This window comes from Carlito syrichta, unplaced genomic scaffold, assembly GCF_000164805.1.
Source record: "Carlito syrichta isolate Samal-C Ts95f unplaced genomic scaffold, Tarsius_syrichta-2.0.1 Scaffold307277, whole genome shotgun sequence".
NCBI lineage: Eukaryota > Metazoa > Chordata > Mammalia > Primates > Tarsiidae > Carlito > Carlito syrichta.
The window spans coordinates 104,123-132,036 of NW_007251373.1; the positions used below are offsets into that span (position 1 = coordinate 104,123).

General features: G+C 42.0%; 1 protein-coding gene across 1 annotated transcript in view; it reads left to right on the forward strand.

Annotated features, from left to right (window-relative positions):
- The window catches only part of CUNH20orf196 (chromosome unknown C20orf196 homolog), a 95,340-nt gene extending 68,508 nt beyond the window's left edge, over nt 1–26,832 (forward strand). Inside the window, exon 2 of the mRNA XM_008064306.2 lies at nt 24,557–26,832. Within this exon, the coding sequence (XP_008062497.1) occupies nt 24,557–24,993 (437 nt within the window). The 3' untranslated portion in view covers nt 24,994–26,832. The remainder of the gene's footprint in view (nt 1–24,556) is intronic.
- Nucleotides 26,833–27,914: the final 1,082 nt, after the last annotated feature.

The following is a 27,914-nucleotide window of genomic DNA, read 5'->3' on the forward strand; positions in this document are numbered from 1 at the left end:
CCAGGCTGTAGTGCAGTGGCACACTCATGGCCACTGCAGCCTCAACCTGCTGGGCTCAGGCATTCCTTCCACCTCAGCCTTCCAAATAACTGGAACTATAGGCGTGTGTCACCGCACCCAGCTAATTTTTTGATTTATTGTAGAGACGAGGTCTCGCCAGTTGCCCAGGCTGATCTCAAACCCCTGGGCTCAGGCAGTCCTCTCGCCTTTGCCTCCCAAAGTGCTGGGATTACAGACATGAGCCACTGAGCCCAGCTATGTATAAGGATTTTAAAAACCAGAAAGAATAAGCTGGGATAGTAGACTCGGGGGAATGGGAAGGAGGACAGAAGGGGTAGGGAACTATTCTTTTTCATTGTGAGACTTTTAGACTCATCTAACTTTTAAAAGCTGTGAACTTCTATTACATAGATAAAAATTAGTTATGAATTAAAAGATAAGTTTTAAGCAGCCCTTTTTCTGTGCACATGCCACTGACACAGTTTGATGTATATTGAATTAATATGAAATTTCATCCAGCATGTGTCTGACGTCGTTGGCTGACAGGCTCATCTGTTTAATCAAATCCATTTTCACTCGCATGTGGAGTAATTAACTCAGACTCACCTTGTTGGAAGTGACGCTGAAGACATTTATCATTTCCTCCTGCTCCATGGAGACAGATTGGACCATGGCTCATGGTTGTTGAGGCTGTATACTTGTTAAAAATGGAGTAGATACATGTGATCTTAAACTGAGCTTTTTAGATTACTTTAAATTTAATGACGTACCTTTGCCATGGGTTTAATCTTCAGCAAATATTTACCCTTCCCAAACTGGCAGATTTGCAGTTTATAACTTGTCATATCAAATGAAGCATTTTCTCTTTCCCTTGCCTACTGGGAGGTCTCTGTTCAAAATTATAACCATTTAAAAATAGCTGATACATTCTCCTTTTTGGGGAACATTCAACATTTCCATCCTGTGATTTGAAACTGACCCTTCTCACTCCTTTCAGCCGTGGTCTACACTTACAGATATATTAACTTTAGATACAGCTTAATGTTTTTATTGTGATATCTGGGACATTCCCAGAGATGGATGGCTGAATGGATGAATGGATAAATATAAGTATCCATGTATTTCTTTCTATGTTATCTATATATCTATGTATCTATCTATCTATGACAAACAGACCAAATTATACCAAGAGCGTGTGGAAGTACAGTTTCAGAAAACTGAGAATACACCCAAGCTTTAGTCTCAAGGTTCCTAGCTCATAGGATCCTTGTAATGTCAGCTTTCCAAGCAGGGGCTAAATAACTATCATTCTATTGCTTCCAATATAGTTTCCCAAATGAAGTGATGTAGAATCAATAAGATGTTCCATTAGAAAGCCCTAAAATAATATCAGGATACTTATAAGTGTCCTTTTAATTTGTGTCATGAGCTAAAGTGAGGAACTGGAGTTGGAGGCGATTCTTGAAGTCCAGGCATGCACATCTTCAGTCACTCACGGTTTGGTGGAAGAACTTTTTTTTCAGGATTTTTCCCCCTGCAATACTTGAGAACAGTTTCTAGACCAAAAATAAAATGGTCAAGTAAGTTCATGATATCTTTGTGAATTCTGAAGATGAGAAATTGCGAGACTTTAAATTCCTAGAGATAATATCAGGATAATTGAGTACAGTAAATTAGAAGTTGCTGTTTATGAGCACAATAGTTAGTTGTATGACTGGAGACCTCACACCCATGAGCTTGCCTGTGTACTGTATGGTTATTTTCTAATTTGTTTTGTCAGTCTTTGGGGCCGTACTTCTTGAGTTTAGATCCTGGCTCTACCACATACTATTTACATGTCTTCGAATGAATTTTTTTTTTTTTTTTTTTTTTTGAGTTGGAGTCTCACTCTGTCACCCAGACTGGAGTACAGTGGCCACTCCCGGTGATCCTTCCGCCTTAGCCTTCCAAGTAGCTGGAATTACAGGCGCATGCTACCACATCCGGCTAATTTTTTTGGTTTATTGTAGATATGAGGTCTCATCAAGTTGCCCAGGCAGGTCTCGAACCTGCAGGCTCAGGCAATCCACTCACCTCAGCCTCCCAAAGCACGGATTACAGGCTGAGCCACCGAACCCGGCACGAATTTCCTAATCTCTATGCCTCCGTTTCATCATCCATGAGCCTGTCAACTAGCCCACTCAATGCCTGTTTCGGTTCTCTTCTAGGATGATTTCTTGTCTCACAGAAGGTATAAACTCCATTTCCAGAATCCCTTGCAACTCATGGTCTAGGTGTAAGTTGGGGTCTGCTAATCAGATGTATTTCCATAAACCTTTGAGTTGAGACCAAAATTATGTGGGAAGAGAAAGCATGGGAACTTCCTTTCTAGCTGGTGTTGATAGTGGCACCAGCAGTGCAGTTCTGGAACTAGCTGCTGTAGTGAACAGGCAGCTTCCTGATTGGGAAGCTTCCAGACTGTAATAGAAACCGTATTCATTTGGAGCAACCTCTGAGCCAGCAGCTCCTCGATGCCTTAGTGATGGAGGCCACAGCCCCTTTGGCTGTCCAGTTCTGCTAAATGATTTGAGGAGTATTCCAAAAAGCTCAGCCGAAAGTCTGTTTCTGCAGCTCTCCCAGCAATGAAGCGAACTGCAATACATTTCTTGTGTCTTTCTGCTTGAAGTAGCCAAAGAGATTTATGTTGGTTGCATCTGAAAACCCAGAACAGTCAACTTACCTCAAAGGGATTTTGTGAGATTTAATAAGGTAAGACATTTAAAAGTGCTTAGAGCATTAGCTGGCATGCTTTAAAAAAAAAATTCTTAAGGTTTGTCCTGGCCTTAGTCAATGGTATATGGTATACCTACAACCATGAATAACGTAGATACTTATTAGTTTGTGGTTTCCTTCATTTATTCATTTATTTATCCATTCACTGAAACAAGTATTTGCTGAATTGTCTATTCTAATCAAGACATAATCCAGTAGCTGTAGGATAGTGGTTACCAAAGTAACCAAACTTTAGAACTATCTGGAAATCTTTTTGAAAGAACTGTATTTTTATGTCACATTCAAAACTTACTGAGGGCAAGGAAAATGTATGTGTATGTACACATGTACATAAATATATTTTTTATTGGGATACAAGCTACATAAAGTACATAAATCTTACGTATTAAAGTTTGGTGGATTTTTATATATGTATATACATATACCCACGTAACTGCTACCCAGATCAAGATAGAAAAGCAGAAATGTGTAAAATATTTATTGTGTGCATGGGTATTTTAGGGCTTCTTTTGAGAACTAAAGTTTCAGATGCATTTGAGGTTTCACCACATAGAGGACAAAAAATTTAGTCATCCAAATGACTGGTATAATTAGGTGATTTTCTTTGTTTTTCTTCTTCATAGTAACCTTCAAATATGTATTTCTTTTTAAGTTTATGCATTTATATGTGAAATGAAATTTAAGGAGGATCTTAGGTAACAGAAAATTCTAAAATGTCAATAAGGCAGTAAATGTTATCAGTGATAACTCTGTGACTCATAACTCCTGACTGTTTATCTTCTTATGATTGGCATACTTTATTGGCTAAAAGTAAGTTTACTTTTTAAAAACTAAGCTATACAGCTTCTTTCGTGTGATCTCTTCAAAGAGAGTGAATATCAGAAGAGAATAAAAACAATTATTTTCCCAAGAGACTGTTGGGAACAGATATCTTGCTCTGTGGCCCAATGGCTGCACAGTTAGTGTTGCAAAGTACAGATCTCCAGAGTAGCATGAGCTGAGTAAGGAAGATAAAGTTAGTAATTACTTGAAAAGCAAATGGAAATAGTTGATTCTAGAAGGAGAAAATATCATCTGCAAAACATTAATAGCATCTGCATTTTTTATAAAACCAACCTAGCACAACTTTGAAGTTGAATAATTTTGTAATGGAATGAAACATTCAGAAACAAAAGGTCGAATGTTCATGAACTATACTTTTAAGATGATCACATGTGATTTGTGATCAAAGTCTAGCATTGGACTTCTGTTTCAAGGATAGCCAGACTACATCAGTGATTTAAACAGACTCGTGTCACCAAAGGAATAGAAAAGATTCCATATAGCTCTTTCCTCTACTTCCAGGCAAAATCTCCATAAATCAACCTAGGTGAAATGAATATTGTCTGCCTTAAGCACTCTTAGATAATGAGCTTTGGATGGAAAGGCAATCTGGCTATGACATTACCATTTTGTTGATCTGGACAGTTAAAAGACTGATATTAGCCTGTAATTCCGGCTACTTGGAAGACTGAGGCGGAAGGATCGCCGGAGCCCAGCAGGTCGAGGCTGCAGTGGCTGGGAGCCGTCACTGTACTCCAGTCTGGGCGACAGAGTGAGACTCCAACTCAAAAAAAAAAAAAAAAAAAGACTGATGATGGCCGGGCTCGGTGGCTCAGCCTGTAATCCCATGCCTTGGGAGGCCGAGGTGAGTGAATTGCCTGAGTCCGCGGGTACGAGACCTGCAGGGGCAACTTGGCAACACCTCATCTCCACAATAAACCAAAAAATTAGCCGGGCATGGTAGCACGCGCCTGTAATTCCAGCTACTTGGAAGGCTGAGCAGAAGGATCGCCGGAGCCCAGCAGGTCGAGGCTGTGGTGGCCTGAAGGGGAGGGGCCGCTGCACTCCAGTCTGGGCGACAGAGTGAGACTTCAACTCAAAAATAAATAAATAAATAAAAGACTGATGTCTTAACTTCCTCACCATTTCCTCCTGAATGACCCTGGGTTGGTAATTGTTTTCTTAGAATTTTGAAGGTATTACTTCATTGCCTTCTTGCTTGCATTGCAGCTATGGAGGAATTGCGTATAACTTAATTGTCATTCACTTGTGTAACTTGTCTTCTCTTTCTGGTTGGTTGTAGGATTTTTATCTTTGCCTTTGATAATCTGAAATTTTACCTAGGCCCAGCTATAGATATGTTTTTATTTTTACTCCAGTTTTATTTTATTTTATTTTTTGAGTTGGGGTCTCACTATGTCACCCAGGCTGGAGTGGCACGATCACAGCTCACAGCACCCTTGACCCTATAAGCTCAGGCAATCCTTCTGCCTCAGCCTATCGAGTAGCTGAGAACAAAGGTGCATGCCACCACATCCAGGCAATTTTTTAATTTTGTTTTTTTGTAGAGATGAGGTCTTCCTATATTGCCCAGACTGGTTCTTGAACTTCTGGGCTCAAGCATTCCTCCTGCCTCAGCTTCCCAAACTGCTGGGATTATAGGTGTGAGCCTTCACTCCCAGCCACATTTGTTTTTATTTATCCTGCTTATGATATATTGTGATTGCTAAATTTGAGTACTTATGCTTTTCATCAGTTCTGGAAAATTCCCACCCATGAACTCATTGTGTATTGCCTTTCTCCATTCTCTGTATTATCTCTTTCTGAAATTTCAATGTGATGCATGTTAGAGCATCTCACTTTGACTTATAGATCTTATTTTTTTCTTCTTCTCCGTCTCTTTGTGCTAAATTATTATTATTATTATTGTGTTTTGAGTTGGAGTCTCACTCCATCACCCAGGCTGGAGTGCAGTGCCATGCTTACAGCCACCCCAGCGCCAACCTGCTGGGCTCAGGTGATCCTTCTGCTTCAGCCTTCCAAATAACCAGAACTACAGGAATGCACAAACACACCTGGCTAATTTTTTGATTTATTGTACAGATGAAGTCTCATCAAGTTGTCCAGGCTGTTCTTGAACACATGGGCTCAGGCAATCCCCTCACCTCGGCCTCCCAAAATGCTGGTATTACAGGCTTGAGCCACCACACCTGGTCCCTGTGCTAAATTCTAAATAATATCTTCAACTTTGATTTTCACCTGAGTCTAGTCTTGTTTTACCCATTTTCCTGAGATATAAATACCTATATTATACATTTTCATTTTTCCATAATTAAACATTTTCATTGTTCTTTTTGTCTTTTTCTCATTTACCTGTTATTTTTTTATATTCTCTTGTTCCTTACATTAACATTTAACTCCCTATTTTATTTCTTTAACATATTAAGCGTCTTTGCCTTCTATTCTATTTTTGTTAACTCTCATATCTAAAGTTGCTGTGGGTCTCATCTGGTGCTAACTCATTTTGCCTACTCCTTCTCACTAAAGGTACCTTTTTTAATCACTGTGTATTTTGTGAGTATCATTTTTATTGTAAGTCTATATGCAATGAAATGCTATATGTAGCGTTTCTTTGAAGGTTTTGGTCAAAAGTACTTTCCTCTGAGATTTACATTTGCTTTTACTAGATATACAAGGGCACCTCAGTCTGAAGCCATGTTTAAATAAATGCCTAGCTTGAAGGTTTGTAGAACATAAAAATAGTCTCAATTCAGGCCACAAACACATGTAGGTTCTAGCTTATAGCTTATGGTTAAATTTGGGAGGGGATGTTTCTTTTTTTTCCTCTCCACTCAGAGCCAAGGCCAAGCTTTCTTACTGTGACCCTTTGCAAAGCATATTGTTTTTTCAGTTCACTTTTCTCTGAAGGTGTAACTTTAGGGCTCTTAGCTGTATGCAGTGATCTCCTTTTAGACATCCCCACCATGCCATGGCCCTAGACTTTGTGTCCTGGATTCTGCATGGCCACTAAAGCTGACTTGCTAGGTCCAGACACCAGCTCAGGGTTTCCTGATCTCTCAAACTCCTCCTCTCATTTTGCTTTTGGTTGCTAAGGACTTTTCCTACTTTATTATCAGCTCAGTCACACACAGTAAAAGATTTTTACAAAACATTTTATCCAGCATTTTTAGATGCTTGGGAAAATGGAGGATTTTCATAATGTCTTGTGTACCATATTCTTCTGTCAAAAATATATAATTGTCTCTGTAACCATACTAGACATGCCCTTGCAAAAGTGGAAATTCAGTTCCATGTCTGCCCCCACTTCTAGTCCTTAATAATTTATGTTACACAGTTTTTCAACAAAAATACATCGTCTCGCGACCATATTTTCTGTTATTTGGTCAGCTTCAGCATTCTCTTCTCTACTGTCTTGAGTCCTTTTCTTCATACATTGCATTATGCAAATTTTCAATTCTGTTTGGCGCTTTCTTCCAGTTTCTCTGAGTTTCCTGTGTTCTCTGAAGTTATATTCTTCAGAAGAGAAGGTTCAAAGCTTTGCTCTTCTTCAATTCAAGTGTAGGGAGGTCAGGGGGTTGAGAATTATCTCCTGTAACCATTCTCATTGTATTTCCCAGTCTCTTCTTCCCTTTTTAAGTTTATCTCGGCACCAAAGTTCTGACTCAGTCCGGAGTCATTCTGTGAACCCTGGATATTTTCTGCCTGTTTTTTCATAACCTTTTTTTTTTTTTAAATGCAGCCTGTTTCTCCTTCTTCATTGTATTCACTACCCCAAACTTTTCCTTGAGGCTCTTTGCTTGATTTATAGTTGCCATCAACTTATAAAATCCACCACCACCATCATGTTCTCTAGAGGTTGAGTCATTTCAGTCCCACCCACACTCTGGTGCTGGTCCCCCTTGAGGGGGTTGGGTTGGGGCCAGCTGGAGGCCTCTACCAGCCTGGGTTTCTGTGTTTGATGCTCCCACACACTGAGGTACCTGCTGTTTCCACCCCCTCTGGGATCATGTTTGCTTTGCAGACGGTGTGCTCGGGACCTCTGTGTAGTCATCTCCTACTGCAGTGAGCTGGGCAGTGTGATTCATCCCTTCAACTCTGATGCCAGGATGGGCAGTCACTACTGGGAAAGGTGACATTCCCTCCAGTTACAAACGAATGCTTGTTTGTCGGACTTTCCTTTTGACAATCATCTGTATAGTAGACATATGGAAGCCTTTACAATTCCCTTTCTAAAATCCCAGATGTTAAAAGGTATTAGATGTAACAACTCTGCTGTGGGAACTACTTCCCTCACTATGATCACAATTACTGTTAGGTCAGAATCCCAGTGGTGCCTCCAAAATGTTAACTCAGACCAGAAGGGGTCTGTGATCTGGTGCCGCATGAAGGATGCAAAGAATTACACAGAAGTTAGATTGGAAAATATAGTTTATTTAGAGAGTAAATTAGAGAAAGAGAGAGAGAGGAGATTCACCTCCCCAAGGTAGGGGAGGGGGCCAAAGCTAGGACAACATGGTGGCCATAGCTCAAAGAGCCACATGGCCTGGCCAGTGCTTAACAAAAACAACGGTGGCTGCTATTTGAAGTTGAATGCCTTTTAAACCTTCCCTTTGATGGGGGCAAGTCATTAAGGTGATTGGGTGGTGGTCTGCTCCAGTCATCACAAAGGGCAGGTAAGCACAGGTACTGACATCATCTGATGGACAACAGGCAGATGGGTGGGTTAGTCACATGACTGCTGCCACGGTGATGGGGTCTGTCTGTGTCATGAAGTCAAAAAGGGCTGAATAGGTTAACTTAGTTCAGGTAAATACTTGGAATAGAGAAGCTAATTAATATAAAACAATATACCTAACCCTGTATTGTACCCTACATCTTTAAAATAAAAAATTTAAAAAAGAAGAAAAATATATAAAACAAGCTGGGGAGGGGGTTGTAAAACAATTATCGATAGCTACCTATGAGAAATTGGTTCTGTCCTTGAATAGAAGGCAAAGTAGATAATGGTAAGAGAATATGACAGAGCTAGGCAGTACCAAATGACTGCGCTTTAGTTTAAGACTATTCCATTAAATAATTCCATTTTGGTATTTCACCCTTTCATTTACAAAGTATCTTTTATTTATTGAGCACTTACTATGTGCTAGGCTTTATGCTAATAAATAATTTAATCCCTACAACAATCCTGTGAGGTAGGAGCTATTATCATCCCTATTTTATAGATGAGGACATAGAGATTCAGAGATATTAAGTAACTTGCCCAAGATTACAGAACCAGTAAGTGGTCATGCTAGGACTCAAATGCAAATCTTCTAAGTCCCAAGTCCACACCTGCTAACATTTCTTCTGTCGGGATAAAACCAGATTTCTGATCTATGACTATGAGCTTTTACAAAGGTAGAACTTAAGTCCACCTTATAGAGTAACATATTTGAAAGTATACGCACACTGAAATCCTGCTGCCTGCATTGCACAGAACTGATTTTAGAATTCCTTTGTGAGGACTGCTTTCAGAATCATCAGGTGTAGCATAAGAAAATCAGTTTTCTTTTGGAGATAGACCTTGCTTTTTACCCTAGGCAATGTTACCCTGCTTGATCACCTACAGTATTTACCAGATTTTACTCCTAATGCCTCTTGACAGTTTCCAAAAAGGCAATCCTGTCCTCTAAGGATGGAGATTTGTCACCAATGAGGGCATTTAGAAGAGGCTTCCAGAGGGAGTGAAGTCACTTCCTAAGAGGCTCCGACCTGTTCTGAGCAGTGTCAGCATTATACAAATAAGAGTTTGGCCCCGACAATGGCTACTTTGAAGGGGGAGCACTTAGCTTTATGACATTCTGGTGTATCTGCTTACAATTAAGTCTGTGACTTCATAGATGTACTTAATGTTGATTTGATATGGAAGAAAATCTGTTTACAAAAATCTGTATCTAACAAAAATTCATCCACATATAGAAAAACATCAGACCTTCTGCGTCTGCCACAGATGTTACTTTCTCTCAGAAAGTCTTACTGCTGATGTCAACACTGGAACTGGCTCTGTTCCAATAAGAATTATTTTCTGTTTCTCTTTAAGTCTTAATATGACCAAATATTGACTTGTTGGTTCGGACAGATTGTAGGAGGCCCCTCTTTGAGGAAAAAGGATCAGGTTTCTGCTTCCCCAGCAAAGAATGATCTCCCTGCCAAATATGTATCCAGCAACACTTCAAGCATCATTTTTAAAGTGCGTATATTTTTCTTCTGGGCAAGGTTAACATTTCAAGCACCATCTTAATTAGTTACTCACATTTAACTTAACTCTGCTAAAGTAAACAGTCGTAATCAAAATAGCCATGTTGCCATAGCAACCAAGGTCCAACTCATTTGCTTTTCTTTTCTGCCTATAAGTGCTCCTTACCGTCTAGGCCAGGATATGAAACAAATCTGCTGAAGCCTCCCATGTAAAATGAAAGTTTCAAAACCATTGAGGAAAAACATGCTTAAATGTTTGCTTAAACTGTTTTAGTGACACTCCTAGCTCCAAATGGCTCCTAAAGGAAATTGTCTCTTGGGTTCCTTCTCTAACAATGTTACCTCCGGGGAGTTGTTCCCCAGTACATGGATGGTGTCAGCAGTCTGTAGTTCCTGTCCCAACTCAAAGTATAAGGTTCTAGTCCAGATAGTGGGTGAGTGGAACCAGATAATTCCCCAGGACTTTTCTAGCTGTAAAGGGGTCAGTATTTGGTTCCTTTATGACAAAATCCAAACATAAAGCTATCATTAGTCTTAATTATGGCAAATTATAACCATATGAAGATGATATTAAGAAAATTAGCTGGGCACAGTGGCTCGTGCCTATAATCCTAACACTTTGGGAGGCCAAGGTGGGAGGATCACTTAAGGCCAGGAGTTCGAGACCAGCTTGGGCAACATAGCAAGACCTCCTCCCTACAAAAAATAAAAAATTAGCCAACCATGGTGGTGTGCGCCTATAGTCCCAGCAAGGCTGAGGTGGGAGGATCCCTTGAGCCCAGGAGGTTGAGGCTGTGGTGAGCCGTGATTACACCACTGTACTCCAGTCTGGGCGACAGAGTGAGACCCCGACAGACCTCTTCTGTGTTCTACTCAAACCCCTTCATCCAGTGACTCTGGAGACTTGGTCCTTGTCTCCATTTCTTGTCTGGAAAATAAGACAAAGTAGAGCCACATGCTTTCCCTGCTCTGGGATCCAGCTTGGTACGTGACTTATTTATTAAATAGAGTCGCAACACGGTATCACCTTTTGGTAGTGATAAGCTGACACTGTGAGAGTTGTTTTGTTTGGGAAGATTTGCCATTAAAACAAAACAAACCTTGTGACTTCTCAGGAAGTCCTTATTTTACCCTCACATTCTTTTTAATGCCCTTCTGTATAAGAGACTGTAAAAATCTAGTCATGAGATTAATCAAAAAAGTCAGCCAAAAATGTTTTCTTTGTAATTCATTTTGTGTGCCATTAAAAAGAAAAATGACAGAATAGAGAGGGAAAAACAACAACAAAGCAATAGAAAAATGGTTAAGAATATGAATAAGCAGTTCACAGAAAAGGAAGCCAAATGACCCATAAGTGTATGAAGGGCTAGCCACTGTCCACTAGTTATCTGGAAAATACAAACCCAAATAAGGTGATGTAAGTTTAGACACCTGACAATACCAGGATTTGACAAAAATGTGGAGAAATAGGAAAATCCAAATGCTATTGGTGGGCGTGTCATAGTTTTGAGAGCAGTTTGGCAGGATCTAGTCAAAGTGAAAATGCACATACCTTCAATTCTGTAATTCCACTTCAGAATGTATTTCCAGAGAGAGTCTCGCACATGTGCATGGAAGGTATATGTATGTCAGGAGGCTCACTAAGACCTTGTTTGTCTTAGTGAAAAATTAAATACAACCTACTTGACCATCAGCAAGAGGATGGATGAAAAATAATGTAGCATGTTCCTATGTTAGAATATTATAAAGCAGGATTTGTGTGTATCAACAATGGCTAACAGTAAAAAAATCGTAAAGTAGAATGTAAAACTTTATATACAGAAAGTAAGATTCAAAAATTTTATATAGAAAATTTAAAAAACTTGAAAAGCAAGATACACGACACACACACACACAAACGTGCACACACACACTCACACACACACACACACTTTATAAAAATGAGCTGGAAGGTTCCAAAGCAATATCTATGAAAAAGTAGTCAACTTTAACTGAAATATGTAATAAGAAGGAAGGTTTGAGCCAGACGTGGTGGCTCACACCTGTAATCCCAGCATTTTGGGAGATGGAGGGGGGAGGATTGCTTGAACCCAGGAGTTCGAGACCAGTCTGGGCATCATAGTGAGACCTCATTTTACCACCCCCCCCAAAAAAAAGTTTGGAGCAAAGATGAAAAAAATGTTAATTGTCAATTTGGGATAGTATGAGTTTGGATTATCGTTTTCTATAATTTATAGAACATTTTAATTTCTTAAGAAAAATATAAAATACCAAGGTAAAAGTAAGATTACTTACAGATCAGAAAACTGGCCTCATTCAATTGCTCTGGCACCTAATTTTAGGGTTATTTACCGATCATACCTCTCTTTGGTTTTTTCCCAGCCTTCATTTTATTCCTCAGCAGTGGCCTCTTAGAGGACCCTGTCCTCTGCCGGTTGCATCTGTTTGTCATTAGGATGAAGGGTGGCTGTATATGCCACTTCTCCATTGAGTGATTCATCCGGTTTGAACTTTCAGATGTAAAGAAGTACAGACAAAGGCTGTGGTTTTCAAAGCACCTGATGCCAAGCCATCCATCCTTTTGAAGTGTTAATTTGGATTAAATATTTTGATATCCACACACTCTTTCTTTGTGAGTCTGCAGATTTTGTCCTTTAAGGGAACGGTTGCAAATTCTGAAGTGTATAAACCATGGATGACAGGAACAAGGAGGCTTAAGATTATTGAGTTTTTTGGTTGTTAATTTTATGTGATTAGTAAGATAGGATGTAAATTTCCTTAGGACTTCAACCTGGTGTTATGCAGCAGAGAAAAGCCAGATGAGACCAGAAAGAGGAATCAGGCAAGAAGCTGATAGATGGAGTGAATCAGGGCCCTTCCTCACTTGTTGGACGGTAGCCAGAAGGTTCTCAGGCAGCAAGGGAGTGGGATAAATGCCAGTTGTGAAAAGAGGGAAAAGCAAAGAGGATTGTCTTAGAGTACAGTAGAACAAATTCACAGAAGGTTTAGCCAAAAAAAAAAAGCAGCACTCAGTACTCACTTTAATATTTTTGCCACAGACTAGAATGATTTCCAGTGTTAAACCTCAGCCCCCGGGACATAGCTGCATGGTGGGATCTTTCCACTGCTAACCCAGGAGTATCTGCCCCATTACGCCAGTACCAGGTTACATCTGTAATGATACATGCATTCAAGTAATGAATCCTACGGTCCAGGGCCCTCTAGAGAGTGAAAGAGGGTGCTATGAATAATTAATTGAAAGTATAGGACTAAACCAGGACTGTCCTGGGCAAAGCTCCCAGTCACCCTAGAGAGTCCTGGTCACTCTAGTAAGAGCACACCTTTACAGGAAGGAATACCTGGAGCTGGAAGGTGATCAGAAGTGTTTGCCTGACTTCTTGGCCTGGTCCCCAGTACCCCCAGAGCCAAACCCAGCCTCTCCTCTCTTGTAAGAGTTTTCTGCCCCACTAGATCAGCCCACACCATGCTCTTGGATACTGTTGTCTCCTTGCCTTGCAGCGGGCTTACCTACCTGGTGTAGCTTTCTTCCTCTACCTTGACTCATCTTTCCAGTCCCAGCATGGCTGCTCATCCTGGATTCATTCAGCTTCTGCCGCCTGGACCTTAGCCTCCTCTCACTGGGCCCAGCCTGTGCCTTGGATGATAGGTACTCGGTAATCACTGAGTATGAAGGTAGAGACAACTAGGCCACTTGGAAGGCTGGTCCTCCCTTCCTTGCAGGAGTGGTCTCCAGGGACAGCTAATAGAGAAGGACAATATAGCATTGACTGACCAATCTAAATATTTGCATTGCTCAAATCACCTTTCATTAACTGTGCAGAATTCATTGCTTTTTATTGCTACTATAAAACTTAAAAAAAAAAATTGTTCTTGACCTGTGTCAGTCTTTAGAAAATATTCCTGAGTCATATTGTGTGTTGGGATTAGGTAGGAGTTTGGCTACTCATACTTTTAACTTTTGTTGCTTACTTCCCTCATTCAGGAGTGTGTTCACCTTGATTCCATCCATTTGTTTATTCATTCCACAAATGTACCAAGTACATAGGCCTCCGGATTTGTTAAACATACAATATTGGATGTTTATAGTGTATTAAAGATTCATTATGTCTTTGAAAATAGAACCTGTCAAATAAAAGAAAACATCCCCAAATTTTAAATGTACTAAGTATCTACCATGTGCCAGACACTGTGCTAGGCCCTGGGGAAGCTGCAGGTGACAAGAAAGACAAAAATTCTTGAGTAGAAGATAGAAAATAAACAAATCACATATGTGTGTGTATTTAGATGATATTAAGTTTCCATAGAAACATAAAGCAGGAAGGGGAGACAGGGACAGACAGGACTTAGGGGAGTGAGAGAAAATAAATGTTTAAGAATGGTGGTGAGCCGGGCTTGGTGGCTCAGCCTGTAATCCCGTGCCTTTGGGAGGCTGAGGTGAGTGGATTGCCTGAGCCCGCGGGTTCAAGACCCGCCTGGGCAGCGAGACCTCATCTCTACAATAAATCAAAAAATCAGCCGGGTGTGGTAGCGCATGCCTGTAATTCCGGCTACTTGGAAGGCTGAGGCGGAAGGATTGCCGAAGCCCAGCAGGTCGAGGCTGCGCCACCACATTCCAGTCTGGGCGACAGAGTGAGACTCCAACTCAAAAAAAAAAAAAGAATGGTGGTCAAATACACATAGCATGAAATCTGTCATCCTCATCAGTTTTAAGTGTGTAGTTCTGTGGTGTTAAGTACATTCACAGTGTTGTTAGGCAATCTCTTTTCATCTTCTAAAACTGTAAGTCTATACCCATTAAACATGAACTCCCCACTTTCCCCTCCGCCAGCCCCTGATAACCGACTTTCTGTCTCTATGAATTTGACTACTCTAGCTACTCTTATAAGTGGAATCATATAGTATTTTTCTTACTGTGACTGACTTATTTACTTAGCATAATGTCCTCAGGGTTCATTCATGTTGTAGCATGTGTCAGAATGTCCCTCCTTTTTTTTCTTTGAGTTGGAGTCTCACTCTGTCACCCAGACTGGAGTGCAGTGACTGCTCCCGGCCACTGCAGCCTCGACATGCAGGGCTCCGGCGATCCTTCCATCTCAGCCTTCCAAGTAGCTGGAATTACAGGCGCGCACTACCACGCCTGGCTAATTTTTGATTTACTGTAGAGATGAGGTCTCGCCAAGTTGCCCAGGCAGGTCTCGAACCCGTGGGCTCAGGCAATCCACTCACCTTGGCCTCCCCAAGGCGCGGGATTACAGGCTGAGCCACCGAGCCCGGCTTCTTTTTCTTTTTTTCTTTAAAGAGACGAGGGTCTTGCTGTGTTGCCTAGGCTAGTCTTGGACTTCTGGGCTCAAGCAGTTCTCCTCCCTTGGCCTCCCAGAGTGCTGGGATTTCAGGTATGAGCTTGGTTTCCTTCCTTTTTTGGGGGGGGGTTTTTTTTGAGTTAGAGTCTCACTCTGTCGCCCAGACTGGAGTGCAGTGGCTGCTCCCGGCCACCGCAGCCTCGACTTGCTGGGCTCTGGCGATCCTTCCGCCTCAGCCTTCCAAGTAGCTGGAATTACAGGCATGCGCTTCCACGCCCCGCTGATTTTTTGATTTATTGTAGAGATGAGGTCTCGCTGCCCAGGCGGGTCTCGAACCCACGGGCTCAGGCAATTCACTCACCTCAGCCTCCCAAAGGCGTGGGATTACAGGCTGAGCCACCGAGCCCGGCTGTTTCCTTCCTTTTTAAGGCTGCTTAATATTCCACTTTATGCTCATACCACCCTTTGTTTATCTACTCATCAGTAGGTGACTGGGTTGCTTCTCTTGGCTTTGGTAACTATGGGAAATGTAGTTTTAAATAGCATGTGTAGGAAAGTTGCGGTAGACTAAATTATTGTTTGCTAATATTCTCTGCCTCTCCCTACAGAGTAATTCTTCATCTTCCTCCTTTTGAAATCAGGCTTAGCTGTGTGACTTTACATTGCCAGTGAAGTGTGAGCAGAAGTGACAGAGCTTTCCCAGTCACTGCCTGTTTCGTTGTACTCTTTCCCCTCTGCTGTAGTCACTAAGTGGTGCAGAGATAGGAGCTTGCCCCAGACTAGGCACCGGGGTGAGGGAGAGGATGGCATATTTACTTGTATGTGTGTATACCTGTAGTATGGCATAGATCTATGGATAGGGAGAAATGATCCTTTGCTGTTTCACGCCCATGAAATTTGGGGCTTGCTTGTTACACAGCATGACCTAACCCATTCTGACTGATAGAGAAGGCCACACCAAGAAAGTAACATCTAAGCAGAGACCTGCAGGGATCAGGAACATGTCATGTGGATATGTGGAGAAAGCTTGTTCTATGAAGAGGCATCAAGGGCAAAGTTTTTGAAGCAGAGCTTGCTTGACACATTCAAGTCAGGAAAGAAGCCTGATTTCTGAAGACAAGGATGCAGACAGAGTTATGCAGGTGCCAGTCAGGCTTTTATGTGGCCCGTAGGGCTTGGCTGGAGGTGGGATAATCTTGTTCACCCAGTGATCCTGCTCACAGTTCCTCTCCTCCACAGAACATGGAGTGAGGGGGTAGAAGAGGGGATAAATGAAAAGAAAGTGAGATTGGAGCAGGAAGACACCTAGCCCAGATCTGTCCATGGCCCCTAAGGAACTAAAAATGGCAGTGCCACTCATGGAGGCACCTTGTCCAGGGCACTTCAAGACCTCTGAAGACTGCCTTCTGTCACAAAGATGAATCATGCATCAAAACTGTACTGATAAGGGACTACTGATGACCAGGACACAACCTGCAATCCCCATGCACCCTGTTCTTCTCATGATGTTTCTAGAGCCCTGTGAAACCCTTGGGATCTCCAACAGACAAGCCAAGGCAGTGGGACCTGGGAACTTGGAAGAGCACCAAGCCGTGCCCTGAAAAGGGGCAGCTTCCCATCTGAGCAGCATGGAAGGAGTCCTTATGAGCCACAGATTCTTTCTGTAAATCTTGGTACTTTTCCATTTTAAGAAATTAAGTCAGGCCGGGTGTGGTGGCTCAAGCCTGTAATCCCAGCACTTTGGGAAGCCGAGGCAAGAGCATTGCCTGAGCCCAGAGGTTCGAGACCAGCCTGGGCAACTTGGCAAGACCTCGTTTCTACAATAAATAAAAAAAATTAGCCAGGCATGGTAATACATGCCAGTAGTTCCAGCTACTTAGAAAGCTGAGGCAGAAGGATCGCCTGAGCCTAGCAGACTGAGGCTGTGGTGGCCATGAGCGTGCCACTGCACTCCAGCCTGGGTAACAGAGTGAGACTCCTACTCAAAAAAAAAAGAAAAAAGAAATTAAGTCTTGGGCCAGATGCATTCCTTAAAGACTTGCCAGGTTGGTCAGATGAGTAAAAGGGCTGCCTGAGCCCAGGGATTCAAAACAAGCCTGGGCAACTTGACAAGACCTCATCTCTACAAAAAAATTTAAAAATTAGCCAGGCATAGCAGTGTGTGCCTGTAGTCCCAGCTACTTGGAAGGCTGAGGCAGAAGGAAACCCAGGAGGTCAAAGCTGCAGTAGTGGTGATCGTGTCATTGCACTCCAGCCTGGATGACAGAGTGAGACTCTGACACACACACACACACACACACACACACACACACATTAAGTCTTGGTTTTCTTTTGGCTCTGTACAACTTTAAAATCACAGATCCTCCTAATGAGCAGTTGTTAGTAAGAAAAACTCTAGACAAACCGAGACCGAGTGGGTGGTTATTGATTCAGATACACGAAGGAGGATGAATTCTAAATATCAAATCCATGTAGTGGAAACTTGTTAAAGTAGAAGGCTACAGTGTTTCATGGAAATAAAATCCTGCTGTGCATTTGCTAACCACAGAAGAGCCATGGAAAGTTCTCTGGAAAAATCCTCCATCCCTTATCTGGGTTTCTGAGCTAATGGCATCTCTCACAGAACACAACCATGTATCTTCTATGCGCTATGCTAATTGGTCATCTGAGACTGCTGAATTCAAATAAGCATCTATAACTCCTAAAGATATAAAAATGTTTTTAGATTTATAAGAATCTTGAATCTCTGTATGTTATATCTTCTCTTATTGGCCAAGATAAAACCTGGCAATTGGATGCTCTAGAAATAGGTTTCCTTGAAACAATGCATGAAAAAGCATTGTGACATCAAGTCCTTCCTCCTCTGTTTGTTATAGCCCAATCCAACAAATCAGCTGCTATCCCTCATGCCAAATTAAAATACCAGAGGCAGAGACTGGGAGAAAAGGGTGTGTTTAATTTCTATAACCAGCTTATGGGGGGCGGTTTGGCACCATTGCCAAGCAACCTGCTCCAAGCAACACAAATTCATTCCAGTGTTTATGACCAAAATTCATAGCCCTTCACCACCCCAAGTTTAAAGCCTACGTGCAGTTTTAACATGACCCAAGATTTACATTAACAATTTTTGATACGTGACCACTGATGTGACACAAAGTCTCCTGGTCATGTTGACATTTGAGATAACATTTTGGAATTTACAATGTGTTCTTTTACAGTTTTTTAGAGAACAGGGCAGACAGTTGCAATATTTGGAAGGAAAGGAAAGTCATAAAATTTAAGATGAGAACTTTAAATTGTTTAAAAACATAATTGTAGCAATCTTTTATTCCCAGAGCCCTGGCCTATGGGATGTCCTTGTCCTTGTTTTCACAGATGGAGGGAGGTGAGCAGCGCCTAATCCAAGCTTTCAGACACGTTCCTGTCGGCCTTGGCCCACTCCTAATCATTGAGTGGTCTGTTTCTTTTGTGGCGCCACCAATGTCTACTAGATAAGAGTGACCAGTCGGGCAAGGCTGTGCTAGGAGAGGAGGAGGTGGGAGTGGTAAATAGGAGAAATGTCCACTTCTGAATCCCAGTGGCTTTTATGTTTAACCCAACTCAGCTATAAAAAACACAACGTTTTAAGTGTTTTCTAAATAACTGTTCTAATATAACCAGAATGGTCTCTTTTCAGCCTATAACACTTTGTTCTTGAAAATTCCTAAGGAAATCGCACTCATGATAAAAAGCATATTGAAATAAAAAGGAAAGTTTCTCCCAATTTAGATACTTCCAGAACCATTGAGACTGTGACCCTTTATTGAGAAAAAAAAAAAAATCCATCTCAGTGTCTGAGAAGGGAAGAATGCATAACTGGAATGGGCACCAGCAAGAAGAGTATTGTGCAGAGAAGAGGGACCAATAGTGGATGTCCCCTAGGGAGATCACAACAAAACAACTTATTTCAGTGCAGTAGAATTCAGCATTCAGCCTCCTGCTCCTTCCAAGACCCATCCTTTGAGCAGTGTTCCACTTTGAGGGAAAGCAGAATAGGGGACATTATTGGCACTTGGGGAGGGGTGCTTCTTTGTTGTGTGGAGCTGTCCTGTGCACTGTCGATGTTTACACCCTTGGCCCCATTCATGAAACACAGATAGCACTCTGCAATCACTGGCACAAAACCATCCCCAGACTCTCCTTAGAGTAGATATTACTGCAGCCAGTTGACAGCTCTACAAGTCTGGCATATATATCAGTAGGGAGAATGAGGTGGTGTTTGGATACAAGGTGAGAAGATATACCGCTGAGCAGCAAAGACACCGAGTTATTAAAGATCTGTCATTCTTTCCACGCGAGTGCATCAGGAAAGGAGAAGCCATTAGCTTCATTTGCTGGTGAAGAAACAGTGACATTCAAAAGGCCACAACTACTACATGACAAGAGAGAAGGCTTTGTAGTTAGTAGTAAAACAAATTTTAAAAGGAAATCAACACTGAAATGGACTGCAGACCGTGTTCTAAAGAACTAATACAGTAAATGACTCAACCCATATGTCATCGCTTTTCTGAAGGAGGAAGAAAGAATGGCAGTCTGCTTGACTTATACATGAAAAATATACAAGATGGCTGGCTTTTCAGGCTCTTTTGTAGGCACAGTATTCAATTTAATTAATTTTTTTTTTTTTGAGTCAGAATTTCCCTCTGTCCTCTATGCTGGAGTATGGTGGCACAATCACAGCTCACTGTAGCCTTGACTTCTAGACTCAGACCATCCTCCCGCCTCAGCCTCCCAAGTAGCAGAGACTTCAGGCATGCGTCACATGCCTGGCTAATGTTTTGATTTTTTTTTTTTTTTTTTTGAGTTGGAGTCTCACTCTGTCGCCTAGACTGGAGTGCAGTGGCCGCTCCCGGCCACCGCAGCCTCGACCTGCTGGGCTCCGGCGATCCTTCCGCCTCAGCCTTCCGAGTAGCCAGAATTACAGGCATGCGCTGCCACGCCCGGCTGATTTTTTGATTTATTGTAGAGATGAGGTCTCGCTGCCCAGGTGGGTCGCAAACCCGTGGGCTCAGGCAATCCACTCACCTCAGCCTCCCAAAGGCGCGGGATTACAGGCTGAGCCACCGAGCCCGGCTTTTTTTTTTTTTTTTAGAGATGAGGTCCCACTGTATGTTGCCCAGGCTGATCTTAAACTCTTGATCTCAAGCAATCCTCCTGCCTCAGCCTCCCAAAGTGCTGGGATTATAGGCATGAGCCACTGTGCCTGGTCTGGACACTGTATTTTAAAGTTTAAATGAAATCTATAAATGAAATGCAGATGAAAATGTAAAATGCTGCATATCAAAGTGTATTGGCCAGTTACTGACTGAGCACATGCCACACAGCTTGGAGTGTTCTTTGTAGATGGGCGTTTTCAGGAATTCTCTAACTCTCTCCCTGCTCTTTTCCACCCTTCCCATTGGCCCATCCTAGTCCCCATCTTTCTGCCTTCCCACTCCTGGACCAGATTAACTGTGGGGAAGAAGTTGGAAAGGGACACCTATCCACCATTGTGGGACCCCACCCCTTCTCCCTTCTCCTCTTGAAGCCCTCACATCCACACCATTTGTAAGGCAGATGCTATTTGCCAAGCCCTAGGCTAAAGCTTTTTGTTTGGTTGCTTGATATGAAAGTAGGCCACCCAAGCACGGTGGCTCATGCCTATAATCCCAGCACTCTGGGAGGCCGACATGAGAGGATTGCCTGAGCCCGTGGGTTCAAGACCATCCTGGGGAAATTGATGAGACCTCATCTCTACAATAAATCAAAAAATTAGCTGGGTGTGGTGGTGCATGCCTGTAGTCCCAGCTACTTGGAAGACTAAGGTGGAAGGATTGCCTGAGCCCAGCAGGTTGAGGCTGCAGTGGCCGAGAGCATGCCACTATACTCCAGCCTGGGCCACACAGTGAGACTTCGACTCAAAAAAATAATAATAATAACAATAAAAAACAAAATAAAAATATTTTTTAAAAAAGGAAAGTAGGCCACCAAAGGAAATTTTAACAATTAATCCCTCCAGAGGTTTGTTTTAGTATTGTTTTAAGCAAAAAGCCATTTTTTCATGAATCATTTGAAATTTGCCAACACGAAGCCCAACACCTCAGATTTTTTTCTACAGACAAGAACGTTTTCTTCCATAATAGCATGAAACTATCAAAATCAAGACATGAACAGTGATGCATTACTACCATCTAATCCTCAGACCCCTTTTTACAGCACGCCAGTTGTCCTAATAATGTACTTTATAGCCCAAGGATCCAGTTCAGTATCACGTATTGCTTTTGGTTGTCATGGCTCTTTTTAGCCTTCTTCAGTCTAAGACAGTAGCTCAGTCCTTCCTTGGCTTTCTCAAACTTTGTGCCTCCAAAGAACACAGGCCAAGAACCCCTTTCTTGCTGTTTCTGTGCCATCAGGACAAGAAGGAGGCCAGCATCTGTCTCCCTTCCTTTCCTTCTGCCCCAGAGGGTTCAGTCCAGTGATTGGTTGTTGGGAAAAACTCAGACAGAAGCTCTGGGCATGGCAGGGTCAAGGGAAGTTTCTTTACCCTTCCTTAAAAAAAAAATGATTGAGGACCATGTGTGGTAGCTTATGCCTGTAATCCCAGCATTTTGGGAGGCCAAGACAAAAGGACTTCTTGAGCCTAGGAGTTTGAGACCAACCTAGGCAACACAGCAAGACTTCATCTCTACCAAAAAATAACAAGAGTAGCTGAGCATAGTGGCATGCACCTGTAGTTTCAGCTACTTGGGAGCTGAGGTGGAAGGATCACTTGAGCCCAAGTGGTTGAGACTGTGGTGAGCTGTGATCATGCCACTGCACTCCAGCCTGAGACCCCAACTCAAATTAAAAAAAAAAGGAAAGATTGACACTCTGAGGCAGCGTTAAGCTAGTTTCCAACTAGTATGGTGGAAATGCCATCCCTGCTATAGAATTCTTTGAAAAGTGTTGTCTCTGTTGTGTGTCCCAGTAGCCCCTCTGGCTACTCTGTGAGTTCTTTCTCTCTTTCAACCCAGGCTGGGTGTCAGGCTGCTGAAGAAAGGCCACCTGGACAGAGGAGGATAGCTGGAATCTGGCATCTGTTTCTTGTTGCCATTTGACCTTTGTTCATTAATCCTCCTTCTGTGTTTCCTTTGTCTCTAATCACAGGTCCTTTCAGAATAAGATTGCAAGTGGCCTCCTCCAAAGAGACACCTCTCATTAATTCTGCTACAGGCTGATCCTTCCCTTACATGGCATTTATCCACTGAATCCACACTGTGCCAGTTAAAGTCATCATATTATTGTCACATCACATCCTGTGATTATTTTTCAGTTGTTTGATGTCCAGAAGTACGCCATCGCTTCCTAGTTAAGTTCCAAGTATCCTAGGCAAGGGACCTGGTCTCCAGTATCAATTGTATGTTTTGCAACAACCTGTAATGAGTTGCTTTTGCATTATCTTTCTGTAAATGTGTATTGACTCACTGAATGTTTGTCCATGTGTGGGCCTGCGTGTGTCTCAAAGAACATGTGTCCACATTCTTTTTGGACATGGATTATATCTACTTCTCTGATCCTTATGTAGCCATAGACATTCCAGAAGAGAGGCCATTTAGGAAAGCCCTCCTTTTAAAGTTGAGAAAACTGAAGCCCAAAAAGTTGTCTGACTTGTCCAAGAGGTCGTATCTAGCTGGTAGGAAAACTTGGGCCCAGACCAAAATCCCACCTCCCTTCCTCAAGCTCCACCTAGTGTATCATTCACCCTTCTTCTCCATCACTGGCAAGTACAAATATTTTTATTACAGCTACTAATCGAACTGTCAGGGCAGGGAACTGTCAAAGCTAGTCATTTATAAAAGTTTATGTCAGAGTGCAGAAAAGAAAATATCACATTTTGATTGAAAGTAGAAAATGTTTAAGAATAAACTGGTAGCTGTATAAGAAATTCTGCAAATTAAATAATTCAGATAAATTATTTCTATAAAATCTTTCCTTGATCACATCGATAGGAAAAACCTATGTTTTAAAAGACCTAAGAGATCCCCATGTTAAGAATTAGGGTGCCCAGAGAGGCACAGAAAGGTAAATATAGGACTCATTTAACTTCAGGTTTGATTTTTTATTGCCTATTGTTAAATCGCTTAGTTTATTTGCTACTGCCCCTTTCAGAAACACAAAGATGTTGGTTTTAATTTAGAAATAAACAATCTATTGGTTTATTGTAGGGAGTTGGGAAAGAAAACGTCTGAACTGTGTACTGTCCAGAGCTATTTAAACCCAGGATCTTCACTGTGTTTGTGGCATGGACCTCTTCGGTGTCTGGTGAAAACTGTTGACTCTTTCTTGGAATAATATTTTTGCATAATAAAGTAAAAGAAACAGAATTATCAAGAAAAATATTGAAATGTAATTCTTAACTATTTTAAGAATAAATGTATAATATTATAATGAATATATGCTCCTTAATGAATGCTTAAATAAGATCTAACATCAGGACTAATAACTGAGGTAATTTCAAAGTAGCATGTCTTAGTCTGCTCAGGCTCATATAACAAAATACCACAGCTGGGTGGTTTAAGCAACAGAAACTTAATTTCTCACAGCTCTGGAGGCTGAAAGTCCAAGATCAAGATGCCAGTATGGTTACTTTCTGGTGAGGGCTCTTTTCCTGGCTTGCAAACAGCCGTCTTCTCATTGTGTGCTCACATGTCCTTTCCTTGGTGTCTGAACATAGAGAAAGAGATCTCCTTCTCTTTTTGTCTCTTTATAACTATGGCCATAAATCTCCTCAGATTAGGATCTTACTCTTATGACATCATTTTACTTTAATTACCTCCAAAAAAGTCTTCTTATAAAAAGTCCAAATATAGTTATATTAGTTAGGACTTCAAAACATGAATTTTATGGGGAAACAATTCAGTCCATAGCCTAGTCATAAGCATAAATTTTATAAATTTTTATATTATCTTCAACACATTGTGAAAACGGTTGTGATCTATCGGTGACAAAGTTACAGACACTGCTGCTAATACTGTGATTTGCTGCCTACATTCATCATGGAAAGAAATGCTTAATTTCAGGTAGTGGTTAGTGGAAATAAAGACATTTTTTTCCCTACTCAAGTTTACAGCCACCCTAAATATCTATACAGTGACCCCAGGTTAAGAACTCTTGATGCATGCACGTAAGATGTTATTGTTGTGAGCAAACAAGTGGCTTAATCCAGAATAGTGGGAACAGATTCAAAAATCAGTTGACCCTGCTCATTACCAGTTACCCAGGAGCAGTAAGAGTGGTGAACTGAAAAGAGACACCATCTGCCCTTGGCTTGTTTACTGATATTTGTGACTGTGTGTTCAAGTATTGGAATGTGTTTTGTCTTACAGACACTAGTAACCTACATACTGAACAAAATGACTTCAGGACCACTGAGAACTTCTGGCTTGACCCTTCTGTGATATCAGAGGCCAAGGAAGAGGAGGATGGACTTCGAAAATCCCTGGATAGATTCTATGAAATGTTTGACTATCAGCAGCCAACCTCTGGGAATCTACTCTCTGCATCTGTCTGCCAGTGCCTGGCTCAGAAAATCACTCAACTAAAAGGCCAGGAGAGCCAAAAGTATGCCCTCCGCAGTTTTCAAATGGCCCAGATCATCTTCAACCGCGACGGCATCTCAGTCTTACAGAGGCATTCTATGGCTACCCGCTTCTATTCGCTGGAGGAAGGAAGTATGTCTCTGGATGATGAAAAGCCAACCCCAGGACTTTCGAAAGATATAATTCATTTCCTCTTACAGCAGAATGTGATGAAAGACCCATAACTAGTGCCTGGTGGTGTGAGCAGGCAGTGTTGAGAGCTAGTGCTGTGACTGCAGCTATTGGTGGGTCACCTAGATCTCCAAGGGTCTCTTGCCAACACCGTGTGCCTGATTCCTACTAATTACTTTGCAGTTAAAGGCTAGTGCCTGTGACCTGGTATTGGAGCCAGTGAGCCCATATGGAAAGCCAGTGGGGTCTGGAGTTTTATGTCCCTGTGGCCACCCCACCTCCCACGTCCCTTGGCCAAGGTCCCTGACCATCTAGTTAAGGATTCAAAAGCCCAGCTCCCTTTGCCTCAAGGAAGGACATATTGTGAGGCATAATTTTTGCTCCAGGGCCTCTACCCCTCCAGATCAAGCTAAGGCCAGGACATGACATGAAATCACATCTATGCTGGGCTTCCTCCCTTTCTCTATCTTCCTCTAATGCATCCACTGGTCTCTCTGGGAGCCTTTCCAAAATAAGCCTCTTATATCTGAATTCTTGACTCAGAGTCTACTTCTGGGAGAACCTGACATAGAACAGGCTTCTGTGACATGAGATTTGGGAGGATACAAGCTCTATGTTGAATCAGTATAAGAATTATATTAAATTGTAAAACTGAGACCATGTGATGGAGAATGTTTGTGCTAAAATAATATAAAGGCTTAAATACTATTTTGAAAAGTACATCACATCTTCATCACACCCTCGCCTCCTCTCCAAAACCAGAGTTCCCTGTTTTATAATACTAACTGGATATGGAAGGAACATTTGGACCATCTCAAATAACAACTAAAATTCACAAATTAAAAAAAAAATTCTTTGTCTCCATTAGATTGTAAATGTGAAAGATGAGAAGAAAACAAATGTGCACAAACCTACCAAAGTAGAAGTATGCCAGGCTGATGCAAAGTGGTCTTTGTGGTTTTTGGTTGAAGAGAAGAAGGAATCCTTTGCCCAAGTGGGGTCCTCCTTTCTCCCATTTTCTGTCTGCCTGCTGCTAATGCCCTCTGCCATCTTCTGAATAGTTGGTCCCTCACCCCTGCCCCGTCCTTGCCTCCGACATCCCGGGCTCCATCTACAAATGCCCAGGAGCAGGACTGCAAACCCTTCTGGTCCCTCTCCTCTGGGTCTGAATCCTGCCCTTCCAGAGAGCTCTTTAAATAGCCAGTGCAGGCTTGCACTGGCAGATGCTCCACTCTGCATGTCGTGTCCTGAACCCCCACCTGAGAGTCTGTTGGTAGAATGATACCACCTGGCACCAGGCTCTCTGAAACTGCAGTTGGAAGCCTCATGCTAATCTCTGCCTGGCAGAAATTGCACTGGCAGAAAGGGTTGTATTGCCTGTTTGGGGGAACAGCACAAGAAACCGGCAGCCTTGTGCAATTAGATATGGAGAAATTGAGGTGAAATTTAGTTGGCCTAAGACTCCAAAAGCTCTCCAGAAAGCAGATTATGCAAATGCGTCAGCCTGAAATTGTACATCAAGAGTGAACATGCCACCTCAGGAAGGTCTCTTGGGGACTCTTGGACAGAGAGAGAAGCTTTTTAAAGGTTAGGAATGACATACTCAGGCTTCTGGTGCTGGAAAGATCAGAGGCAGGGAACAGTGTTCCAAGGAGACCTAAAGAGGAGGAAATAGGAAATGAAAAAAAAAAAAATCTTTGAGAAACAGGTTTTCCTCTGACAAGCAATCATCTACATCTTTCTCCATGGGCTTCTCCTATCCAACGAATTCTCAAATAATTGTGAAACCAGTGGGACTTATCACTGAAAATCTGATGATTACATTTTACGTTGCTAGTTTTATTGTTTTGTTGTTGTTGTTGTATTTGAGTTGGGGGTCTCACTCTGTTGCCTAGGCTGGAGGGCAGTGGCACAATCACGGCTCATAGCAGCCTCAGTCTCCTGGATTTAGGTGATCCTTCTGCCTCAGCCTCCTGAGTAGCTGGGACTACAGGTGTGTACCACCACACCTGGCTAATTTTTAAAAAATTTTTTGTAGAGATGCGGTCTCCTTATGTTGCCCAGGCTGGACACAAGTGATCCTCCCACCTCGGCCTCCCAGAGTGCTGGGATTATGGATGTGAGTCACCACGCCTGGTTTTTTAATGTGAAGCATATTAATAGATGCCCTTGAAGAACACTGTCATTTTTAGTATTACTCAGTCACTGAAATATTTGCACTTAGCCTCCATGGTTACCAACAGAAGGAAACTGGACTATTTTATATTGTTTTTAAAGGACAAAAAATGCCAGCTATTTGAGTCTCCATGTTGGGAAGTGGCAGCTTCTATTTGGCAGTGAGATTTTAATGTCAGAAGTTTTATAACCTTTATTAAAAGATTTGTGCCCAAGATTTCCAGCAAAAGGTAAACTGTGAAAGCAGAGAATTTAGAAGTCTCAAGCCATAATCACCTTAGGGTAAAAAAAGAGTGTGGTATATGTTTACTTGGATCTGAGTTAAGTGTTTTTGACAGGTCAGTACAAGATATTTGATTCCCTGCAACCTCGCTCCTTAATTTGATCTGTGAAGTTAGGATGGCATTTTCCATTTATCTCTGTGAACCTTTAATAAAGACTAAGAGATAAAAATATTGAGGCTGTAGCCTTTAGCATTATTGTCTAATTCTGCCCCACAGATAAATTCACCCACATCTTATCATCCCGTGAACATTATGACTAGCCTGTGTTATCATCTGTGGTCCTTTCCAGATCTGAAGAAGTCTCTGTGAAGATGAATTTGCTTGCAGCAACATTAGAACTCTTTTTATTTTTATTTTTTATTTTTGAGTTGGAGTCTCACTCTGTCGCCCAGACTGGAATGCAGTGGTCGCTCCTGGCCACTGCAGGCTAGACCCACTGGGCTCCGGCGATCCTTCCTCCTCAACCTTCCGAGTAGCTGAAATTACAGGCACGTGCTACCATTCCCGCCTGATTT